The 19,156-nt window shown below is 41.0% G+C and overlaps 1 protein-coding gene across 1 annotated transcript in view; it reads left to right on the forward strand.

Annotated features, from left to right (window-relative positions):
* The window catches only part of LOC122934213 (arylacetamide deacetylase-like), a 79,764-nt gene extending 61,031 nt beyond the window's left edge, over window positions 1–18,733 (forward strand). The window contains exons 3-5 of the mRNA XM_044289507.1: window positions 3,131–3,200; window positions 5,810–5,981; window positions 16,533–18,733. Of these exons, the coding sequence (XP_044145442.1) occupies window positions 3,131–3,200; window positions 5,810–5,981; window positions 16,533–17,138 (848 nt within the window). The 3' untranslated portion in view covers window positions 17,139–18,733. The remainder of the gene's footprint in view (window positions 1–3,130; window positions 3,201–5,809; window positions 5,982–16,532) is intronic.
* Window positions 18,734–19,156: the final 423 nt, after the last annotated feature.

Below are 19,156 nucleotides of genomic sequence, written 5' to 3' on the forward strand. Positions count from 1 at the left end.
GCAGGTATATTAAACCCCTTAATACGTATTTTGTGGAAGCAGGTATATTACAGCCCTCAATCAGTGTTTTGTGGAAGTAGGTATATCAAACCCCTTAATCAGTAATTTGTAGAAGCAGGTATATCGCAGGCCTCACTCAATATTTGGTGTAAACAGGTATATCGAACCCCTTAATTAGTATTTTGTGGAAGCAGGTATATCACAGACCTCAATCAATACTTGGTGTAAGCAGGTATATTAAACCCCTTAATCCGTATTTTGTGGAAGCAGGTATATTACAGCCCTCAATCAGTGTTTTGTGGAAGCAGGTATATCAAACCCCTTAATCGGTATTTTATGGAAGCAGGTATATCGCAGCCTCAATCAATATTTGGTGCAAAAAGGTATATAAAAACCCTTAATCAGTAATTTGTGGAAGCAGGTATATTACAGCCCTCAATCAGTGTTTTGTGGAAGCAGTATATCAAACCCCTAATCAGTAATTTGTGGAAGCAGGTATATCGCAGGCCTCAATATTTGGTGGAAAAAGGTATATAAAACCCCTTAATCAGTATTTTGTGGAAGCAGGTATATCACAGACCTCAATCAATACTTGGTGTAAGCAGGTATATTAAACCCCTTAATCCGTATTTTGTGGAAGCAGGTATATTACAGCCCTCAATCAGTGTTTTGTGGAAGCAGGTATATCAAACCCCTTAATCAGTAATTTGTGGAAGCAGGTATATCGCAGGCCTCAATATTTGGTGGAAAAAGGTATATAAAACCCCTTAATCAGTATTTTGTGGAAGCAGGTATATCACAGACCTCAATCAATACTTGGTGTAAGCAGGTATATTAAACCCCTTAATCCGTATTTTGTGGAAGCAGGTATATTACAGCCCTCAATCAGTGTTTTGTGGAAGCAGGTATATCAAACCCCTTAATCAGTAATTTGTGGAAGCAGGTATATCGCAGGCCTCACTCAATATTTGGTGTAAACAGGTATATCGAACCCCTTAATCAGTATTTTGTGGAAGCAGGTATATCAAACCCCTCAATTATTATTTTTTGCCACAACAGTTATATCACACCACCCTTTTCATTTAGGGCAACAGGTATATTGCAGCCGTCAATCAGTATTTTGTGGAAGCAGGTACAAACCGGATTCCCAAAAAGTTGGGACACTAAACAAATTGTGAATAAAAACTGAATGCAATGATGTGGAGATGGCAAATGTCAATATTTTATTTGTAATAGAACGTAGATGACAGATCAAACGTTTAATCCGAGTAAATGTATCATTTTAAAGGAAAAATACGTTGATTCAAATTTTCACGGTGTCAACAAATCCCCAAAAAGTTGGGACAAGGAGCAATAAGAGGCTGGAAAAAGTAAATTTGAGCATAACGAAGAGCTGGAAGACCAATTAACACTAATTAGGTCAATTGGAAACACGATTGGGTATAAAAAGAGCTTCTAAGAGTGGCAGTGTCTCTCAGAAGCCAAGATGGGTAGAAGATCACAAATTCCCACAATGTTGCACAGAAAGATAGTGGAGCAATATCAGAAAGGTGTTACCTAGCAAAAAATTGCAAAGACTTTGCATCTATCATCATCAACTGTGCATAACATCATCTGAAGATTCAGAAAATCTGGAACAATCTCTGTGCGTAAGGGTCAAGGCCATAAAACCATACTGGATGCCCGTGATCTCCGGGCTCTTAAACGACACTGCACCACATCAGGAATACTTCCAGAAACCATTGTCAGTGAACACAATCCACCGTGCCATCCGCCGTTGCCAGCTGAAACTCTACAGTGCAAAGAAGAAGCCATTTCTAAGCAAGATCCACAAGCTCAGGCGTTTTCACTGGGCCAGGGATCATTTAAAATGGAGTGTGGCAAAATGGAAGACTGTTCTGTGGTCAGACGAGTCACGATTCGAAGTTCTTTTTGGAAATCTGGGACGCCATGTCATCCGGACCAAAGAGGACAAGGACAACCCAAGTTGTTATCAACGCTCAGTTCAGAAGCCTGCATCTCTGATGGTATGGGGTTGCATGAGTACATGTGGCATGGGCAGCTTGCATGTCTGGAAAGGCACCATCAATGCAGAAAAATATATTCAGGTTCTAGAACAACATATGCTCCCATCCAGACGTCATCTCTTTCAGGGAAGACCCTGCATTTTTCAACAAGATAATGCCAGACCACATTCTGCATCAATCGCAACATCATGGCTGCGTAGGAGAAGGATCCGGGTACTGAAATGGCCAGTCTGCAGTCCAGATCTTTCACCTATAGAGAACATTTGGCGCATCATAAAGAGGAAGGTGCAACAAAGAAGGCCCAAGACGATTGAACAGTTAGAGGCCTGTATTAGACAAGAATGGGAGAGCATTCTTATTTCTAAACTTGAGAAACTGGTCTCCTCGGCCCCCAGACGTCTGTAGAGTGTTGTAAGAAGAAGGGGAGATGCCACACAGTGTTGAAAATGGCCTTGTCCCAACTTTTTGGGGATTTGTTGACACCATGATATTCTGATTCAACATATTTTTCCTTTAAAATGGTACATTTTCTCAGTTTAAACTTTTGTTCCGTGATTTATGTTCTATTCTGAATAAAATATTAGAAGTTGGCACCTCCACATCATTGCATTCAGTTTTTATTCACGATTTGTATAGTGTCCCAACTTTTTTGGAATCCAGTTTGTAGAAACACAAGGGCAATAAACAAATAAAATGGCATATAACTGCACAAAATGATAGAGGGGATCATTATGGGATATGTAAATTAACTACACCAGGTCTTTTGTTTAGATAGCACCATATGTGGCCATGCAAGTTTGGTTAACAACTTCCTTCCTTTCTTCCTGCAAAAATGGTGAGCAAGGTCCTGAAACTTTATTGTCATTGTACTAGTGATAAGCTTGCTACTCTCGTGGAGGAAATTCTAAATCTAAAAACAGAGCAGCCATAAAAAGTTATATAACTTGGAGGCCACTGGTAGGACTTTTCCACATAATGAAATATTTAATCTGTAAAGTATCTTTGAGAGTCATGTTTCTATAAATATATTGGAGTGTTATGCAATTTTCTGGTACATAGAATGAATGAATCTGATCCTTGTTTGTTATCTGACTGTCCTGCAGCCATGAAATCGTATGACAAACTATCAAAACAATCTGCACACAACCTAAACGCTGTAATTGTGTCGATCAAGTAGGTATTATCTGCTTTTCAAAAGCTTATTGTTGCTGTTGTCCTTTTGCTTCAGACTACTGTATGACCTCCTCAGGCACAGACTCCCAATATGTGCATACGACTTTCAGTTAAACTTTTGATCCTCAGTCATGCTGAAGTTCAAACAATATCACTAATCATTAACTTAATGTCAAATGAGTATAAAGCATATTGCAAAGGATTAAGGAATGAAAACTGAAGCTCTGAGGACAGGACAATTCTGAAAGACCACTAAGGGCTGTTTCACACGAGCGGATGCCGTGCGTGACATCCGCTCTGTGAAAGAGTGCCAAGACCCGATGCAGACTGCAGAGGCACGGAGCATTAACATGACTGATAATGCTCCGTGCCTCTGCAGTCTGCATCGGGTCTTGGCACTCTTTCATGGAGCGGATGTCACGCACGGCATCCGCCCGTGTGAAACAGCCCTAACTGTTTTCTCTTCGATAGCAGTCTTCTGTATCACTTACAGTGGTTGTTAAATAACTTAGATTTCAGTGCAAAATGTCAAGTCTATAGTCCCTTAAAACTGAAACTTTACATAGTAATAGCACATAAGTACTATCGATTGCCCCTGACTTCTCTACTCCACCAGAAGAAAGTGGCTGAACATAAAGGCACTCTAATCATGGCTTTTATGGTGTATTGAATACACTGTATTACTATGCACCCCTTACGCCACTAAAAAGGATATATGGTTCAATCTCAGTTTTCTCGTCCTCCTCCATCTTATCAACATGCTTATTAGGCTACCCTCGCTCCTAATGTTTTAGAGGGTCAGCTCAGCAGCAGACCCTCACCCCTAAATTTCTTAGATGGTCAGCTCAGCAGCAGGCCCTCGCCCCTAATGTTTTTGAGGGTCACCAGCAGGCCATCAATCATACATTTTCAAGGGTGTGTATGATGCCCTCCTTTATGTGTAATAAAGGGTGTATTGGAGTGCCGGTTCCTTGTAATTTTTGGCAGCCCTTTCCCTTAGTGCATAGGCTTTATGAGTTTAGGAGTCCCACTATCTGAACAATTGTACCACAATGTAAATGAGACAATGAAAAGGAAAAACTAGAAAATACTAGAAAAGCTGAAACCACTTGTCCGTCGCTGTCAGGCACGATGTCACAGGCAAGGCATATACTTTCAAGCCGATTTATTAAAGTCTATGCGTTTCATATAGCCCTCTTCATCAGGACAATATTCTAAGCATACATACAAAAAACATGAGGTTCTATTTAAAACACATGTTGTTTGGGTTTGCTGGGGGCTAGGATGCTCTTAATAGTTGGGGACTGCCTATAGGTGATTTTTGGGTACATGAGAGATGTTTTACTAAATGTATTTATTTGAGGTGCACAGTACACCACCTCAAATAAATACATCAAAGAGATACTGGCCAAACATTGGCGCATATTACTTCAAGACCCGCACTTAGCAAAACATATCTTATGTATCCCAAAAATAACCTAACCTATAGATGGGCCTCAACTATTAAGAGCATCCTAGCCCCCAGCAAACCCAAACAACATAACATCAAGAAACACAGCTTTAAGACAAAAACATCAACAGAGTTTTAGATGCAGATCAAACCGATGTCTGTGCTTCAAAATAATTACCCATAAACAAACGACTTTCACTTCAAAATACAATGGAATGATTTTTCCCATAAAACAACATATGTTGTGCCAGTCCATACAGGACAAGTGATTCCAGCTTTTCTTTGTCTTATCTTATTACTGCACTGAACTTAGTAAAAGTGCAGTTGGGAACCAAGGCTGCAGTCAGGCCCTATCCTGGATGCTAGTCGGGAATATATATAAAAACACCAGCAGGGCGATTTTTGTTCTTGTGACTCTATCACGAGACTATATCTGTCTGTAAAGCAATACCACACACGAGTCGCTGCCTCCCCTTTCTGTTTTTTATATTCACAATGTGAATGAGGCCCTCCATTATGTGATATACAGGTTGTATCGGAGTGCCTCTTCTTTGTAACTTTTGGCAGCACTTTACATACAAGTAAATATACAAGAGAGAATGTTTCCCAACAATTTTTCCTCTAAAATTGATTTTATCTTCGGTTTGATGCGTATTATTGTCAGTCTGTAAAATTACTACTCGGACAACATCGCTCCCAGCAGCGACCTGGGAGTCCAAGATGCACCCAGACATCCTCCCCATGCTGTTCCTGAACCATTTTGGTGGTGTTTCCATCAATTTCTGACCTTTTCCTATGAACCAGGCACCCTCCCCTCTTCAGAGCAAGGGGTCCCTGGTTTAATGCTCGGGTTCTCCCATTGACTACCATCGTGTTCAGGTGCTCAGTAGAGCACCCGAGCATCCCGATGTGTTTTACTCGAGCATCCGAGCACCCCAGCACTATATAAAATCCCTGAAAAATCTCTTAGCGGCCTGTAGCATCAGTGTAGTTTATTTAATTGAAGAACATCACTGATTATGCGAATATTGGTGTTTTGATTCTTTTGTAGATCTCTAGATATTTCTTTCTATTTTTATCTTTAAAATATTTATTTTGAGTTTAGATCTTAAAGTGCCTTTGATGACTTGCATTTAATATGAAGTTTATTTCTTCACAGTTACCGTCTAGCTCCAAAGTTTCACTTCCCGATCCAGTTTGATGATGTGTACAATGTAGTTAAATTTTTTCTGCAAGAAAGGGTCCTAGAAAAGTATTCTGTAGATCCCAGTCGTATTGCAGTATCTGGAGACAGTGCTGGAGGAAACTTAGCTGCTGCTGTGGCACAAATGGTAAGACTGCAAAGATACATTATTTGCCAGTTTCCAGTGTTATCTCTGCAATTATTTTTATTACTTTGGCCTTTATGCACAGTGTCGTATTAGAAATGTGTGTTATATGGTTCCATAATAGGTTGCCTATAGCTTGCTATTGAAGAACTCTGTACTTCTGGGTGCTGTTGAAGCTACTGTTCAGGGGGCAGCTGCTGTGGAGGTCACTGTTAAGAGGGCAGGTTATTGTGGAAATCACTGTTAAGGAGACAGGGTACTGTGGAGGTCACTGTTAAAGGGGAAGACCCTGTGGATTTTACTGTTAAAGGGGCGGGAACTGTGGAGGACACTGTTAAGGGAGGAGGGGATTGTGGAGGCCACTATTAAAGGGGCAGTGGGGTACTGTGAGGTCACTGTTAAGGCAGTGGGATACTTTAAGGTCACTGTTAAGGGAGCAGGGTAGGTATAGTGGAGGTCACTGTTAAGGGAGCAGGGTATTGTTACAGTCACTGTTAAAGGGGCAGTCGCTGTGAAGGTCTCTGTAAAGGGGGACTGTAACCTATGGTCAGTGTTAAGGGGTGGGTGCTATAGAGGTCACTGTTAAGAGGGTGGACCCTTGTGGAGGTCACAGTCAAGGGGGTGGGGTGCTGTGAAACTCACTGTTAAAGGGGCAGGCTGCTGAGAATGTCAAAGTTATGGGGGTGGGCTGCTGTGGAGGTTCCATTTTAAGGAGGCGGGGCACTGTGGGGGGGGCAGTGTTAAGGGGTGGGTGGCTGTGGAGGTCCCTGTTATGGGGGAGGGTGCTGTAGATGTCACTGTTATAGGGGATACTGTCAATATCTTTTAACGACACACACAAACCTTAACCCGTAGGATACCAGCGCCGTACGGCGCTGGAAAGTAGGTCTAAAGTCTCAGGGCCGTACAATCCTGCGCCCGCCCGATCAGTGGCAGGGGTCCGTCAGTGAAAACACCAATCCCGGCGCATTAACCCTCGCACTGCCGCGGTCAGCACTGACCGCAGCACGTGTGGGATCCTGCAGGGTGGACACTGCTGTTACTGGGACCCGATGACAGGGAAGGCAGCCTGATGCCTTACTTAGGCATCGTGGCTGCCTTCCGTGACAGCCTGTGAGATCCAGGCTCATGGATCTCACAGGCAGGAAGCTCTAAGTGTATTACAGCGTGCAATACACTTACAGCCAATTCATTACAATGCAGAAGTATTGTAATGCTTTGTAAAGGGGATCAGACCCCAAAAGTTGAAGTCCCAGAGTAAGAAAAAATATTAAGTGAAATTTTTTTTAAAAAAAATAAAGTTTTACAAAAAATTGTTACAAGTAAAAAAAAAAAAAAAAAAGCACCCTTTTCCTAAAATAAAGTAAATTTTTTGTTGTAAAAAATAGGGGGGAAAAAAGCAGACATATTAGGTATTGCTGCATCCATATAGACTGGCTCTATAAAAATATCACATGACCTAACCCCTCAGGTAAACACCATCAAAAAATAAAAATAAAAACTGTGCTAAAAACCCCCCAATTATTTTGTCACCTTACATCAATAAAAGTGAAACACCAAGCAATCAAAAAGGTGTATGCCCACCAAAACAGTAACAGTCTAACCATTGTCACCGCCAGTTCTGTGAGAAGGTCTGGCAGACGTCCTTCTCTACCTCTTGCATGACATTCTTTGTTTTGGTTTCACTTTGTCATCTCCTTTCCTTCTCTCAGGTGTCACCTATTTAGACTAATCATCTCCCTTTATATTCCCTCCCATACTGCCTCACTTTGCAGTTTATACTACTTCCTTGATGAAGTGTTCACTGCTGGAGGCAGCTGCTGCTGTTTGCTCAGATAATTCTTGTCATGAATTGTGTTTCCTTGCTGACTTGATTCTAGGTGACCCTGACTCCGTCAATATTAAGTGCAGGGAGACGGTGGTGGTGTCCCCTCACTATTATAGGGTTTTCAGGTGTCACACAGTCTTAGGTACGTGGGCATGCAATCGTCTACCATGGAGACCTTTGCATGGGCACAGCTGTCAGGGAGAGCTCTTAGGCCCCTTTCACACGGGCGAGTATTCCACACTGGGTGAAATGCGTGAGGTGAACGTATTGCACCCGCACTGAATCCTGACCCAGTCATTTACATGGGGCTGTGCACATGAGCAGTGATTTTCACGCATCACTTGTGCGTTGAGTGAAAATCGCAGCATGCTCTATATTCTGCGTTTTTCATAGAAGTGAATGGGCTGCGTGAAAATTGCAAGCATCTGCAAGCAAGTGCGGATGCGGTGCGATTTTCATGCATGGTTGCTAGGTGACGATCGGGCTGGGGACCCGATCTGTATTATTTTCCCTTACAACATGGTTATAAGGGAAAATAATAGCATTCTGAATACAGAATGCAAAGTAAAATAGTGATGGAGGGGTTAAAAATAAAAATAAATGTAGTCACCAAGTCCACTTGATCGCGTAGTTGCGGATCTCTGTCTTCTTCTGTAATGTTGAGCTGCCGGCTAAGGACTTGTGGTGACGTCACATCACATGGTCCCTCACCATGGTGATGAACCATGTGATTGGACCATAGTGACGTCACCACAGGTCTTTTGCCAGGTCCTGAAGATAGAACAGAGACCGGCAGCTATGGAGCAGGTAAGTTAACTTTTTTTTTTTAACCCCTCCATCCCTAATTTACTTTGCATTCTGTATTAAGAATGCTATTATTTTCCCTTATAACCATGTTATAAGGGGAAATAATAAAATCTGCACAACACCTAACCCAAACCTGAACTTCAGTGATTGAGTCCGGGTTGGGTTCTGGGTACCAAACATGGCGATTTTTCTCACGCGGGTGCAAAATGCATTAAAATGCTTTGCACTCGCGCGGAAAAATCACTCATTTTACTGCAACGCACCCGCATCTTATCGGACCCTCACACGCCACGCTCATGTGAAAGAGGCCTTAGGGTTTTATAGGGCTCACCTATATGCTCCTTAGTTTGGGATCAAGCCAGTCGGACGTTAACTCATAAGTTCCAGCTATCTGCTACATCATCCGTGACATTATGAACCGCCATAACCGTCTTAAGCATGGATCTGGTTTCAGCCTTGATGCATGCAAGGTCTTTCGCTGGAGGTAGCAGATCTCCGAAAAACTGTGTCTCAGTTTCAGGTGACCGGTTCTGCTGGCGTTCATGGAGTTTGTTCGGAGCCTAAGATCTTGCTTCCGGATACGTTCTCCGGGGGTAGTGAGAATTTTGTTTGCTTTAGAGAGGCTTGCAAACTCCATTTTTACCTACTTCCCCATTCCTCTGGTAATAAGGAGCGGAAGGTGGGGATCATCATCTCGCTGCTCAGGGATAAAGCTCAGTCTTGGGCCTTTTTTGCTGCCGGTGGGGGCACGGCTCCTCCGATTGGTGGATGAATTTTTTTTGTAGTCCTGGGGCAGATATATGATGACCCGGATCGTATTGCTCTGGCTGAATCTAAGCTGCATCTTTTATGCCAGGGTAAACAGTCCGCAGAGATATATTGTTCTAAATTTCGGAGATGGGCAGCTGAGACTGGTTGGAATGATGCTGCACTCCGAAGTAAATTTTGCCATGGTCTTTCGGAAAGATTGAAAGATGCATTTGCTTTTCATGAGAGACCAGCCTCGTTAGAATCTGCCATGTCTCTAGATGTTTGCATTGACAGGCGTCTTAGAGAGAGAGAGGATACTACTCCTTCCTGTCATATTCAGCCTAAGTACAGTGGGGCTGTCTCATTCAGTGCGCAGGTGTCTCAGTCTCTCTCAATCCCCTCTGAGGAGGAGGCCATGCAGCTGGGTTTGCTTGCCTCTGATAGTAGAGGATTCAGCTCTCAGAGGAGGGTTTGTTTCTGTTATGGGGGTATAAATCATTTAGCTAATGTTTGCCCCTCTAGCAGATTCATGGAGTTTTCTGAGGGTAATAAAAAAATAATAATAAAATCTAAAAACTTTCCATTTGCTACTATTGGCAAGGTTGATGCGGAAATTGAAGGTTTGCCGTTTGCTTGTAGTTCCCATTTTCTCCTACCTGCCAGGGTGGCACTAGACAGCAAGAACATTGTTTGTGAGATTTATGTAGATAGTGGAGCAGCTGTCAATCTCATTGATAATCAATTTGCAATAACGCATCGTTTCCAGGTATGCACTTTGGAAAAGGATATACCTGTTTTTGCTATCGATTCCGCTCCACTTTCTCAAAGATCGTTAAAGGGCATAGTTCACAATATCCATTTGACTGTGGGTGACGCTCATGTTGAGGATATGTCATGTTTTGTCCTAAGCGGATTACCTACTCCTCTAGTGTTGGGGCTACCCTGGCTCACTAAACATAACCCCACCATTGATTGGCAAGCAAGGCAAATAAATGGTTGGAGTGAGTTTTGCAGAGAGAATTGCCTAACGGCGTCTCTTTCAGAGGTTTTTACCAAGACTGTACCATCTTTTCTCTCTGTGTTTTCAGAGAGTGGTGTCCAGGAGTTGCCTCCTCACCGGGAGTGCGACTGCGCTATTAATCTCATCCCAGGCGCCAAGCTGCCAAAATTAAGTTTAGACAATCTCTCCCAACCTGAAAGCGTCACTATGCGTACTTATATCTCTGAGAGCCTGAGAAAGGGACACATCCGACCCTCGAAGTAACCTGTTGCCGCTGTTTGTTTGTTTTTTGTTAAGAAAAAAGATGGTTCTTTAAGACCTTGTCTGAATTTCAGGGAGCTGAACCGTATCACAATTCGTGACCCATATCCGCTTCCTCTGATCCCGGACCAGTTTAACCAGATTGTTGGGGCTAAAGTTTTTTCTAAGTTGGATTTAAGAGGGGCATACAACCTAGTCAGGGTCAGGGAAGGGGACGAATAGAAGATTGCCTTCAATACCCCTGAGGGTCATTTCGAGAATTTGGTTATGCCCTTTGGTTTGATGAATGCTTCGGCCGTCTTCCAACATTTTGTGAATAGCATTTTTTATCATTTAATGGGGAAATTTGTTCTGGTTTATCTAGATGCCATTTTGATTTTTTCTCCTGATTTCAAGACTCATCGGGACCACCTATGTCAGGTCTTGCTGATTCTGTGGGAGAATAAATTGTACGCTAAACTGGAAAAATGTGTGTTTGCGGTTCCGGAGATTCAATTTCTTGGTTTTCTTCTCTCCGCTTCTGGTTTTCGCAGGGGCCCTGAGAAGTGCAGCGCTGTGCTTGATTAGGAGCTTCCTGAGAATCTGAATGCGCTGATGCGGTTTTGGGGTTTTGCCAATTATTACAGAAAGTTAATTTTGATTTATTTCTCTGTTGTTAAGCCACTCACTGATATGACTAAAAAGGGGGTAGATTTTTCCTCGTGGTCGGTAGATGCGCTTAAAGCCTTTTCTAGTATCAAAGAGAGTTTTGCTTCTGCTCCCATTTTGGTACAACCTGATGTCTCTCTACCTTTTATTGTTGAGGTGGACACTTCTGAGGTGGGTGTGGGTGCGGTCTTATCTCAGGGTCCCTCTCCTGCCAAATGGCGACCGTGTGCCTTTTTCTCAAGGAAACTCTCCTCTGCAGAGAGAAATTACAATGTGGGAGATAGGGAGTTGTTGGCCATCAAATTAGCTTTTGAGGAATGGTTAGAGGGAGCCATACACCCTATTACCGTGTTTACCGAACAGAAGAATCTGGCCTACTTGGAATCGGCCAAGTATCTGAACCCGAGACAGGCCAGATGGTCTTTGTTGTTTTCTAGGTTTAATTTTGTTGTCACGTTCCGCCCTGGGGTTAAAAATGTGAAGCTGGATGCCCTGTCACGTTGTTTTCTGGGAGGGGGGAACTTTGAAGACCCGGGTTCCATTTTGGTTGAAGGGGTGGTTGTCTCTGCTCTTTATCCTGATTTGGAGGCAGAGGTTCAGGCAGCCCAGGCAGAGGCTCCTGATCTTTGTCCTCCTGGGAAGTGGTTTGTGCCTCTCGCTTTACGACACAAGATTTTTAAGGAGCACCACGATACTGTCCTTGCTGGGCGCCCGGGGAGTAGAGCCATAGTGGATCTCATTGCTCGGAGATTCTGGTAGCCGGCTCTTCATAAGACGGTTGAGGGTTTTGTGGCAGCCTGTGAGACCTGCGCTCATGCCTAGGTCCCTCATTCATGGCCATCGGGTTCTCTCCTCCCGTTACCCATTCCTTCCCGTTCTTGGACGCATCTGTCCATGGACTTCATTACGGACCTGCCTCGTTCCACGGGGACTGTGATTCTGGTGGTAGTGGACCGTTTTAGCAAAATCGTCTCCCTTTATATTCCCTCCCATACTGCCTCACTTTGCAGTTTATACTACTTCCTGGATGAAGTGTTCACTGCTGGAGGCTGCTGCTGCTGTTTGCTCAGATAACTCTTGTCATGTATTGTGTTTCCTTGCTGGCTTGATTCTAGGTGACCCTGACTCTGTCCGTATTAAGTGCAAGGAGTTAGTGGTCGTGTCCCCTCACTTTTATAGGGTTTTCAGGTGTCACACAGTCTTAGGTTCATAGGCATGCAATCGTCTACCATGGAGACCCTTGCATGGGCATAGCAGTCAGGGAGAGCTCTTAGGGTTTTATAGGGCTCACCTATATGCTCCTTAGTTTGGGATCAAGGCAGTCGGACGTTTATTCATAAGTTACAGCTATCTGCAACATCATCCGTGATAACCATCACCTCATCCCGCAAAAAAATGATACCCTATCTAAGATAATCACCCAAAACAATATGGCTCTCAGACTATGAAACATGATTATTTTTTGTTTCAAAAATGCTTTTATTGTGTCAAATGTAAAAAAATAAAAAAGTAGACATATTAGACATCTTTACGTCTGTAACAACCTGCTCTATAAAAATACAACATGAACTAACCCCTCAGATGAACACTGTAAAAAAAAGTGTCAAAAAAGCAATTTTTTTGTCACCTTACATCACAAAAGATGTAATAGCAAGTGATCAAAAAGTCCCCAAAATAGTGCCAATCAAACCATCATCTCATCTACCAAAAATTATCCCCTACCTAAGACAATCGCCCAAAAAATTAAACTATGGCTCTCAGACTATGGAGACACTATAACATGATTTGTTTTTTGTTTCAAAAATAATACTATTGTGTAAAATTTAAATAAAAAAGTATAAATATTAGGTATTGCCATGTCAATAACGACCTGCTCTATAAAAATATAACATGAACTAACCCCTTAGGTGTACACAGTAAATAAAACACAAAAAAAAAAAAAGGTTTAAAAAAAGCCATTGTTTTATCATCTTAAATAACAAAAAGTGCAATACCAAGCGATCAACAAGTCATGAGCACCCCAAAAGCATACCAATCAAACCGACATCTCATCCTTCAAAAAATTAGACCCTACCTAAGAGAATCGCACAAAAAAAAAAATGGCTCTCAGAATATGGAGACACTAAAACATGATTTATTTGTTTCAAAAATGCTGTTATTTTGTAAAACTTAAATAAATAAAAAGTGTATATATATATATATATATATATATATATATATATATATATTAGGTAGTAACCTGCTGTATAAAAATATCACATGACCTAACCCCTCAGGTGAACACTGTAGAAAAATAAAATAAAAAGTGTGTAAAAATAAATAAAAGTGATCTCATACCTAAAAAAATGACAGTTGTCCAAAAAATTAAAAATAAACTATGACTTTAAGAATATGGAGACACAAAAAAAAAATCATTTTTTCAAAAATGCTTTATTATGTATAACTGTAACAAACAACCAAAAAAGTAGTCATATTTGGTATTGTCACATCCATAACAACCTGTTCTATAAAAATAGCACATGAGCTAACCTGTCAGATGAACGTTGTAAATAACAAAAAATAAAAACAGTGCCAAAACAGCTATTTTTTGTTTCCTTGCCTCACAAAAATAGTACCAACAAAACTGCCACCTTATCCCATAGTTTCCAAAATTGGGTTATTTTTGGGAGTTTCTACTCTTCAAATGTAACATGGCAACTTAAAATTATCCCAGTGAAATCTGCCCTCCAAAAACCATATGGGGTTCCTTTCCTTCTGTGCCCTGCCGTGTGCCTGTACAGCAGTTTACGACCACATATGGGGTGTTTCTATAAACTACAGAATCAGGGCAATAAATATTGAGTTTTGTTTGGCTGTTAAACCTTGCTTTGTTAGAAAAAAAAATGGATTAAAATGGAAAATCTGCCAAAAAAGTGAAATTCTGAAATGTCATCTACATTTTCCTTTAATTCTTGTGGAACACCCAAAGGGTTAACAAAGTTTGGAAAATCTATTTTGAATACCTTGAGGGGTGTAGTTTCTGAAATGGAGTCATTTTTGGGTGTTTATTACGTAAGCCTCACAAAGTGACTTCAGACCTGAACTGGTCTGAAGTCACTTTGCTTTCTAAGCTTTCTAACGTCCCCAAAAAATAAAATGGCATTCACAAAATGATCCAAACATAGACATATGGGAAATGTAAAGTACTTCCTATTTTATGAGGTATCACTATCTGTTTTAAAAGAGGAGAAATTAAAATTTGGAAAGTTGCAAATGTTTCAATTTCTTTTGTACATTTTTTTTTTATTAAAATGAATAATATTGACAGAAATTTATCACTATCATGAAATACAATGTGTCACGAGAAAACAGTCTCAGAATGGCTTAGATGAGTAAAAGCGTTCCAAAGTTATTAGTACCACAAGTCAGATTTGCAAAAATCATCTTGGATTTAAGGTGAAAAGTGACTAGGAACTGAAGGGGTTAAATAAAATAGTTGAAATAAACCTGTGCGAAGCCTGGTCCTTCTGCTAAATGTCTATATATGGAAAACATAGGATCCTCCATTCACAATGAGTGATGGTCACTGCTTATCTAATTCCAGTCCATGTACAGTGACTTCTGCACAGGTCACAGAGCATGCCTAGAAAACTGTCCCATAGAAGTCAGTGAATCCTCTCCAGACCATTGTGCCTTTCAGCCCCAAATGTTTTTTTCATTTTAGCGGGTTTTTTTTTCACTTCATTTCCAGGGCTATAACTTTTTTTTTTCATTCACATAACCGCGTGAGGGCTTGTTTTTTGCGGGACAAGTTGATCTTTCTAATTGCACTAATATTTAATATTGCATACGATATAGTGGGGAGCTGCAAAAAATTCATAATAGGGTGAAATTGGGGGGGAAAAAACACAATTGTATTATGTTGTGTTGTAATACTTAAAAAAAATTAAAATAAACTTTTTGTTGCAATATTCTCACCCCCATAACTTTTTTGCAGTTAAGTGTGAGGGCTCATTTTTTGTGGAACGAAATGCACATTTCATATATACCATTTTGTTGTGTGTCACTTTTTACATTTTTTGTGGGTGGTGATGCAACCTAAAAAACTGTGAATGGGCCATTTTATTTCTGTTTTGACGTTTGCTATATGGGAAAAATATTTTTAGATGTAGCAAGCACCACAAATACGCAGATGGTGCGCTACTCTATTAGAATATTATGCTGTTTGAGAAGTGCGTCATTCGAATATACTTTGTTTTAGACTTCAAGCTAGACAAATTATGTGTTGCATGTTGACATGGTTCTCAAATAGAGTAGTGCATAGAGAGTACAGATGGTGCGTGCTACATCTGTATCTTTTAATCAAAATATTTTACAAATATGGGATAACCTTGAAATAAAGCCTTCAAAGCTGTGAAGTAACAATAAGTGTATATTATGTTAAACTGTAGTTACTGGACAAAGAGCTATTCATATCAATAGCAAATTGCTTACACTTTTGTGTCAGATTTTCAGTAACAGAAATCTCAGTGCCAGCAGGGTTTAGACTTCCCAAATGAGATGCACGAAAAACATTTTGCCAACATTCCAACAGATTGAAAAATCATCTGTTAGAAAATGAAAATGTTTTTTAATTGATGCTTGTCTGAGAAATGGACCTTAAAACCGGTTCCCTTCAACTGTATTGGGGCTTTCTGGGCCATGATAAGGGACAAAATAGAACATATTTAATTTTTTTTATGTCTGTTAGTCACTGGTCATAATAAAAAAATGGCCATGTAAATAACCCCGTAGACTACTATTGTTCTTGTAAAATAGACTTGGGATGGGCGTTTAAAAAAAAAAAATGTGTCCGTCATACATCGTTTTTTCCCTGGCGTGTCAGTGTAGCCTTAATCCACCTTTACTTGGTGCTTCATGCATATACCAGTTCAACTTTGAATAACTACTGTACATTGTTACAGTGCATTTTGCTATTACTGTGTGGGGAAACAGTTTCTTATATATGCATTTTTTTAATTGGCTATACGGGTTTGAAGCAACCAAACCTAATAAGGATAAAATGCAAAGTATATACAATTGACATTTGTCTTGCTTCTCTGCTTGCCCATGAAACACAATTTATTTATTTATTTTAAATTTCAATGAAATCTCAAGCTTTCAAAAGTATTTCAATGTTCTGAACAAAAATAAACATGTTGACTCTGCATGTGATGAAATAGTTGCTGACTCCTATACAGCCGTTAATTTGTTTCTTAAGACATGGATTTGATTTTTACAGCTGCTTCACGACCCAGAAGTCAATGTGAAATTCAAGATTCAAGCATTACTATATCCAGCTCTCCAAGCTCTTGACTTGAATACTCCATCTTACAAAGAAAATCTCTACATGCCTTTACTCTCCAGGACTCTGATGGTCCGTTTCTGGAGTGAATACTTCACCACAGATCGATCCCTGTTTGAAGCAATGATGTCTAACAAACATATAGGATCTGAAAATGCTCATTTATTTAAGTATGTTAACTGGAGTACGTTGTTGCCTGAATCCCTAAAAAAGAATCACGTTTACAATATGCCTAAGAACCAGAATACCTTGTTCGTTAAAAAGTACCCAGGACTTTTGGATGTGAGAGCTTCTCCTTTGTTGGCAGCCGATGAAAAGTTATCTGGTCTGCCACTGACGTATGTAATTACCTGCATGTATGATGTGCTTAGAGATGATGGCTTAATGTATGTGTCAAGACTTAGAAAAGTTGGGGTACATGTAGTACATGAACACTATGACACGTTCCATGGTATACTTTTAATGAATGTATGGCCATTTGATTTTTCTTTAGCAAATCGTGCGGTGGACAAATATCTAGACTGGCTCGATACCAACCTGTGACAAGTCTATAAGGAAATTAATACAATGTCAATGTTTTTCGGTGTTAATTCCTGTTCCTACTAAATTATGAGAGACACATATTTTATAACAGCTTGTCTCTCCATGTGTCTTCTAAACTTAAAGAAGCACGCCCACAAAAATTAGCATTCTGTGACCTGTTAGGTGCATGATGTAAACTGTAGTGATGGTAATTTCTTACTAGTGACTGTATTTGTGAGTTATCTCCCCCCCACCCCCACCCCCTTTGATCCTCAGCTATGCAATGTGTTCAGCACTCTGTATTTCCAAATAACACGGCATCTTATGTGGACAGGAAGTCAATTTCTCTGTGTATTCCTATGAGAACCTCAATGTCGGTCTCATCGGAATGAACAGAGAAGTAATTGACTTGCTGTCCTGTGTCAGTTGGAAATTAGAGTGCTGTTCACATGACACAGCTAAGGATCAGAAGGGAGGTTATAACTCACAAATACAGTCACTGGTGAGATTCACTACAGATTACAGATCATTTACCTTTTTGTGGGAGTGCTTCTTTAAAGATTATTCATTCTATTGGCATTATAATTATTTACATACAGTAGCTACTTTATCAAACCAGTTCTAAAATTTCTTGAGATGACATGGTTGTCATCAAACTACATTTCGAGACAACTAAAATGGATATATCCTCAGAGCCTAAGGCTCTAATCTAGCCTAAGAATCTAAAAAAACTAAGGATAAACATATTTTTACATACAAATTCAACAAATTCTCTTGTGCCGCTAAATGAGTTTTAACGGCAGGTGCACAGTCACTGATTCGGTTTACCAGGCAGATCCTATGTGCATGCGCTGATACTTGTAGTAATGGTGCATACCCAAGAATATTATGGCTGTGCAAGATGTTTGGCCATGTTAATCTGTCGGCACATTAGAGAATTGTCTGTAGAATGACGCTCCCTCACACATAAAATTTGTTCACATGAACTAATCAATGCGTACAAATCAATTCACTCATCCCTAAAATAGTCAATTGGCCAACAGATGTCAACCACTAACTGCATAATGAGCCAACTAGATCCTTGTTCCCATTGGCTTCAGACACTGATGGATTCTGTGAAGGGTAGGATTACATCTATGGTACAAACTCTAGTAATGTGTTCTGGGAGGGGGCACCACCAGATCGCCAAGGAGTCAGGACTATAATGGGATATAAGAGGGTTACTGCGGCTTTCTTGCATAAATGCCAGGTTTCGACTGGACAAATACCTCTGCATGCATATCTGGCAGAAAGCTGACATTTATGCTGGAAAGCCACTGAATACACATTAGATCCCATTATATTTCATGGGGATCTGATGGTAATTGGCTATGACGGATAAAGTAAACTCTGGTAACCTGTTCCTTTGTTGGAACAGACTGCCGGAGTTTGCGCCAGAGATGTGACCATAGCGTAAGGTGAAATTTCTATGGCTAGTTTAAAGTGTAAGATTTAGGAATGATTAAGGGCTCTTTCACACCTGCGTTCTTGTCTTCCGGCATAGAGTTCCGTCGTCGGGGCTCTATGCCGGAAGAATCCTGATCAGGATTATCCCCATGCATGCTGAATGGAGTGAAATCCGTTCAGGATGCATCAGGATGTCTTCAGTTCCGGAAAGGAACTGTTTTTTGGCCGGAGAAAATACCGCAGCATGCTGCGCTTTTTGCTCCGGCCAAAAATCCTGAAGACTTGCCGCAAGGCCGGATCTGGAATGAATGCCCATTAAAAGGCATTGATCCGGATCCGGCCTTAAGCTAAACGTCGTTTTGGTGCATTGCCGGATCCGACGTTTAGCTTTTTTAGAGTGGTTACCATGGCTGCCAGGACGCTAAAGCCATGGTAAAGTGTAGCGGGGAGCAGCATACTTACCGTCCGTGCGGCTCCCGGGGCGCTCCAGAGTGACGTCAGGGCGCCCCAAGCGCATGGATCACGTGATCGCATGGCACGTCATGCATGCGCATGGGGCGCTCTGACGTCACTCTGGAGCGCTCCGGGAGTCG

Source organism: Bufo gargarizans, chromosome 4 (genome assembly GCF_014858855.1).
Source record: "Bufo gargarizans isolate SCDJY-AF-19 chromosome 4, ASM1485885v1, whole genome shotgun sequence".
In the NCBI taxonomy this organism is placed as follows: domain Eukaryota; kingdom Metazoa; phylum Chordata; class Amphibia; order Anura; family Bufonidae; genus Bufo; species Bufo gargarizans.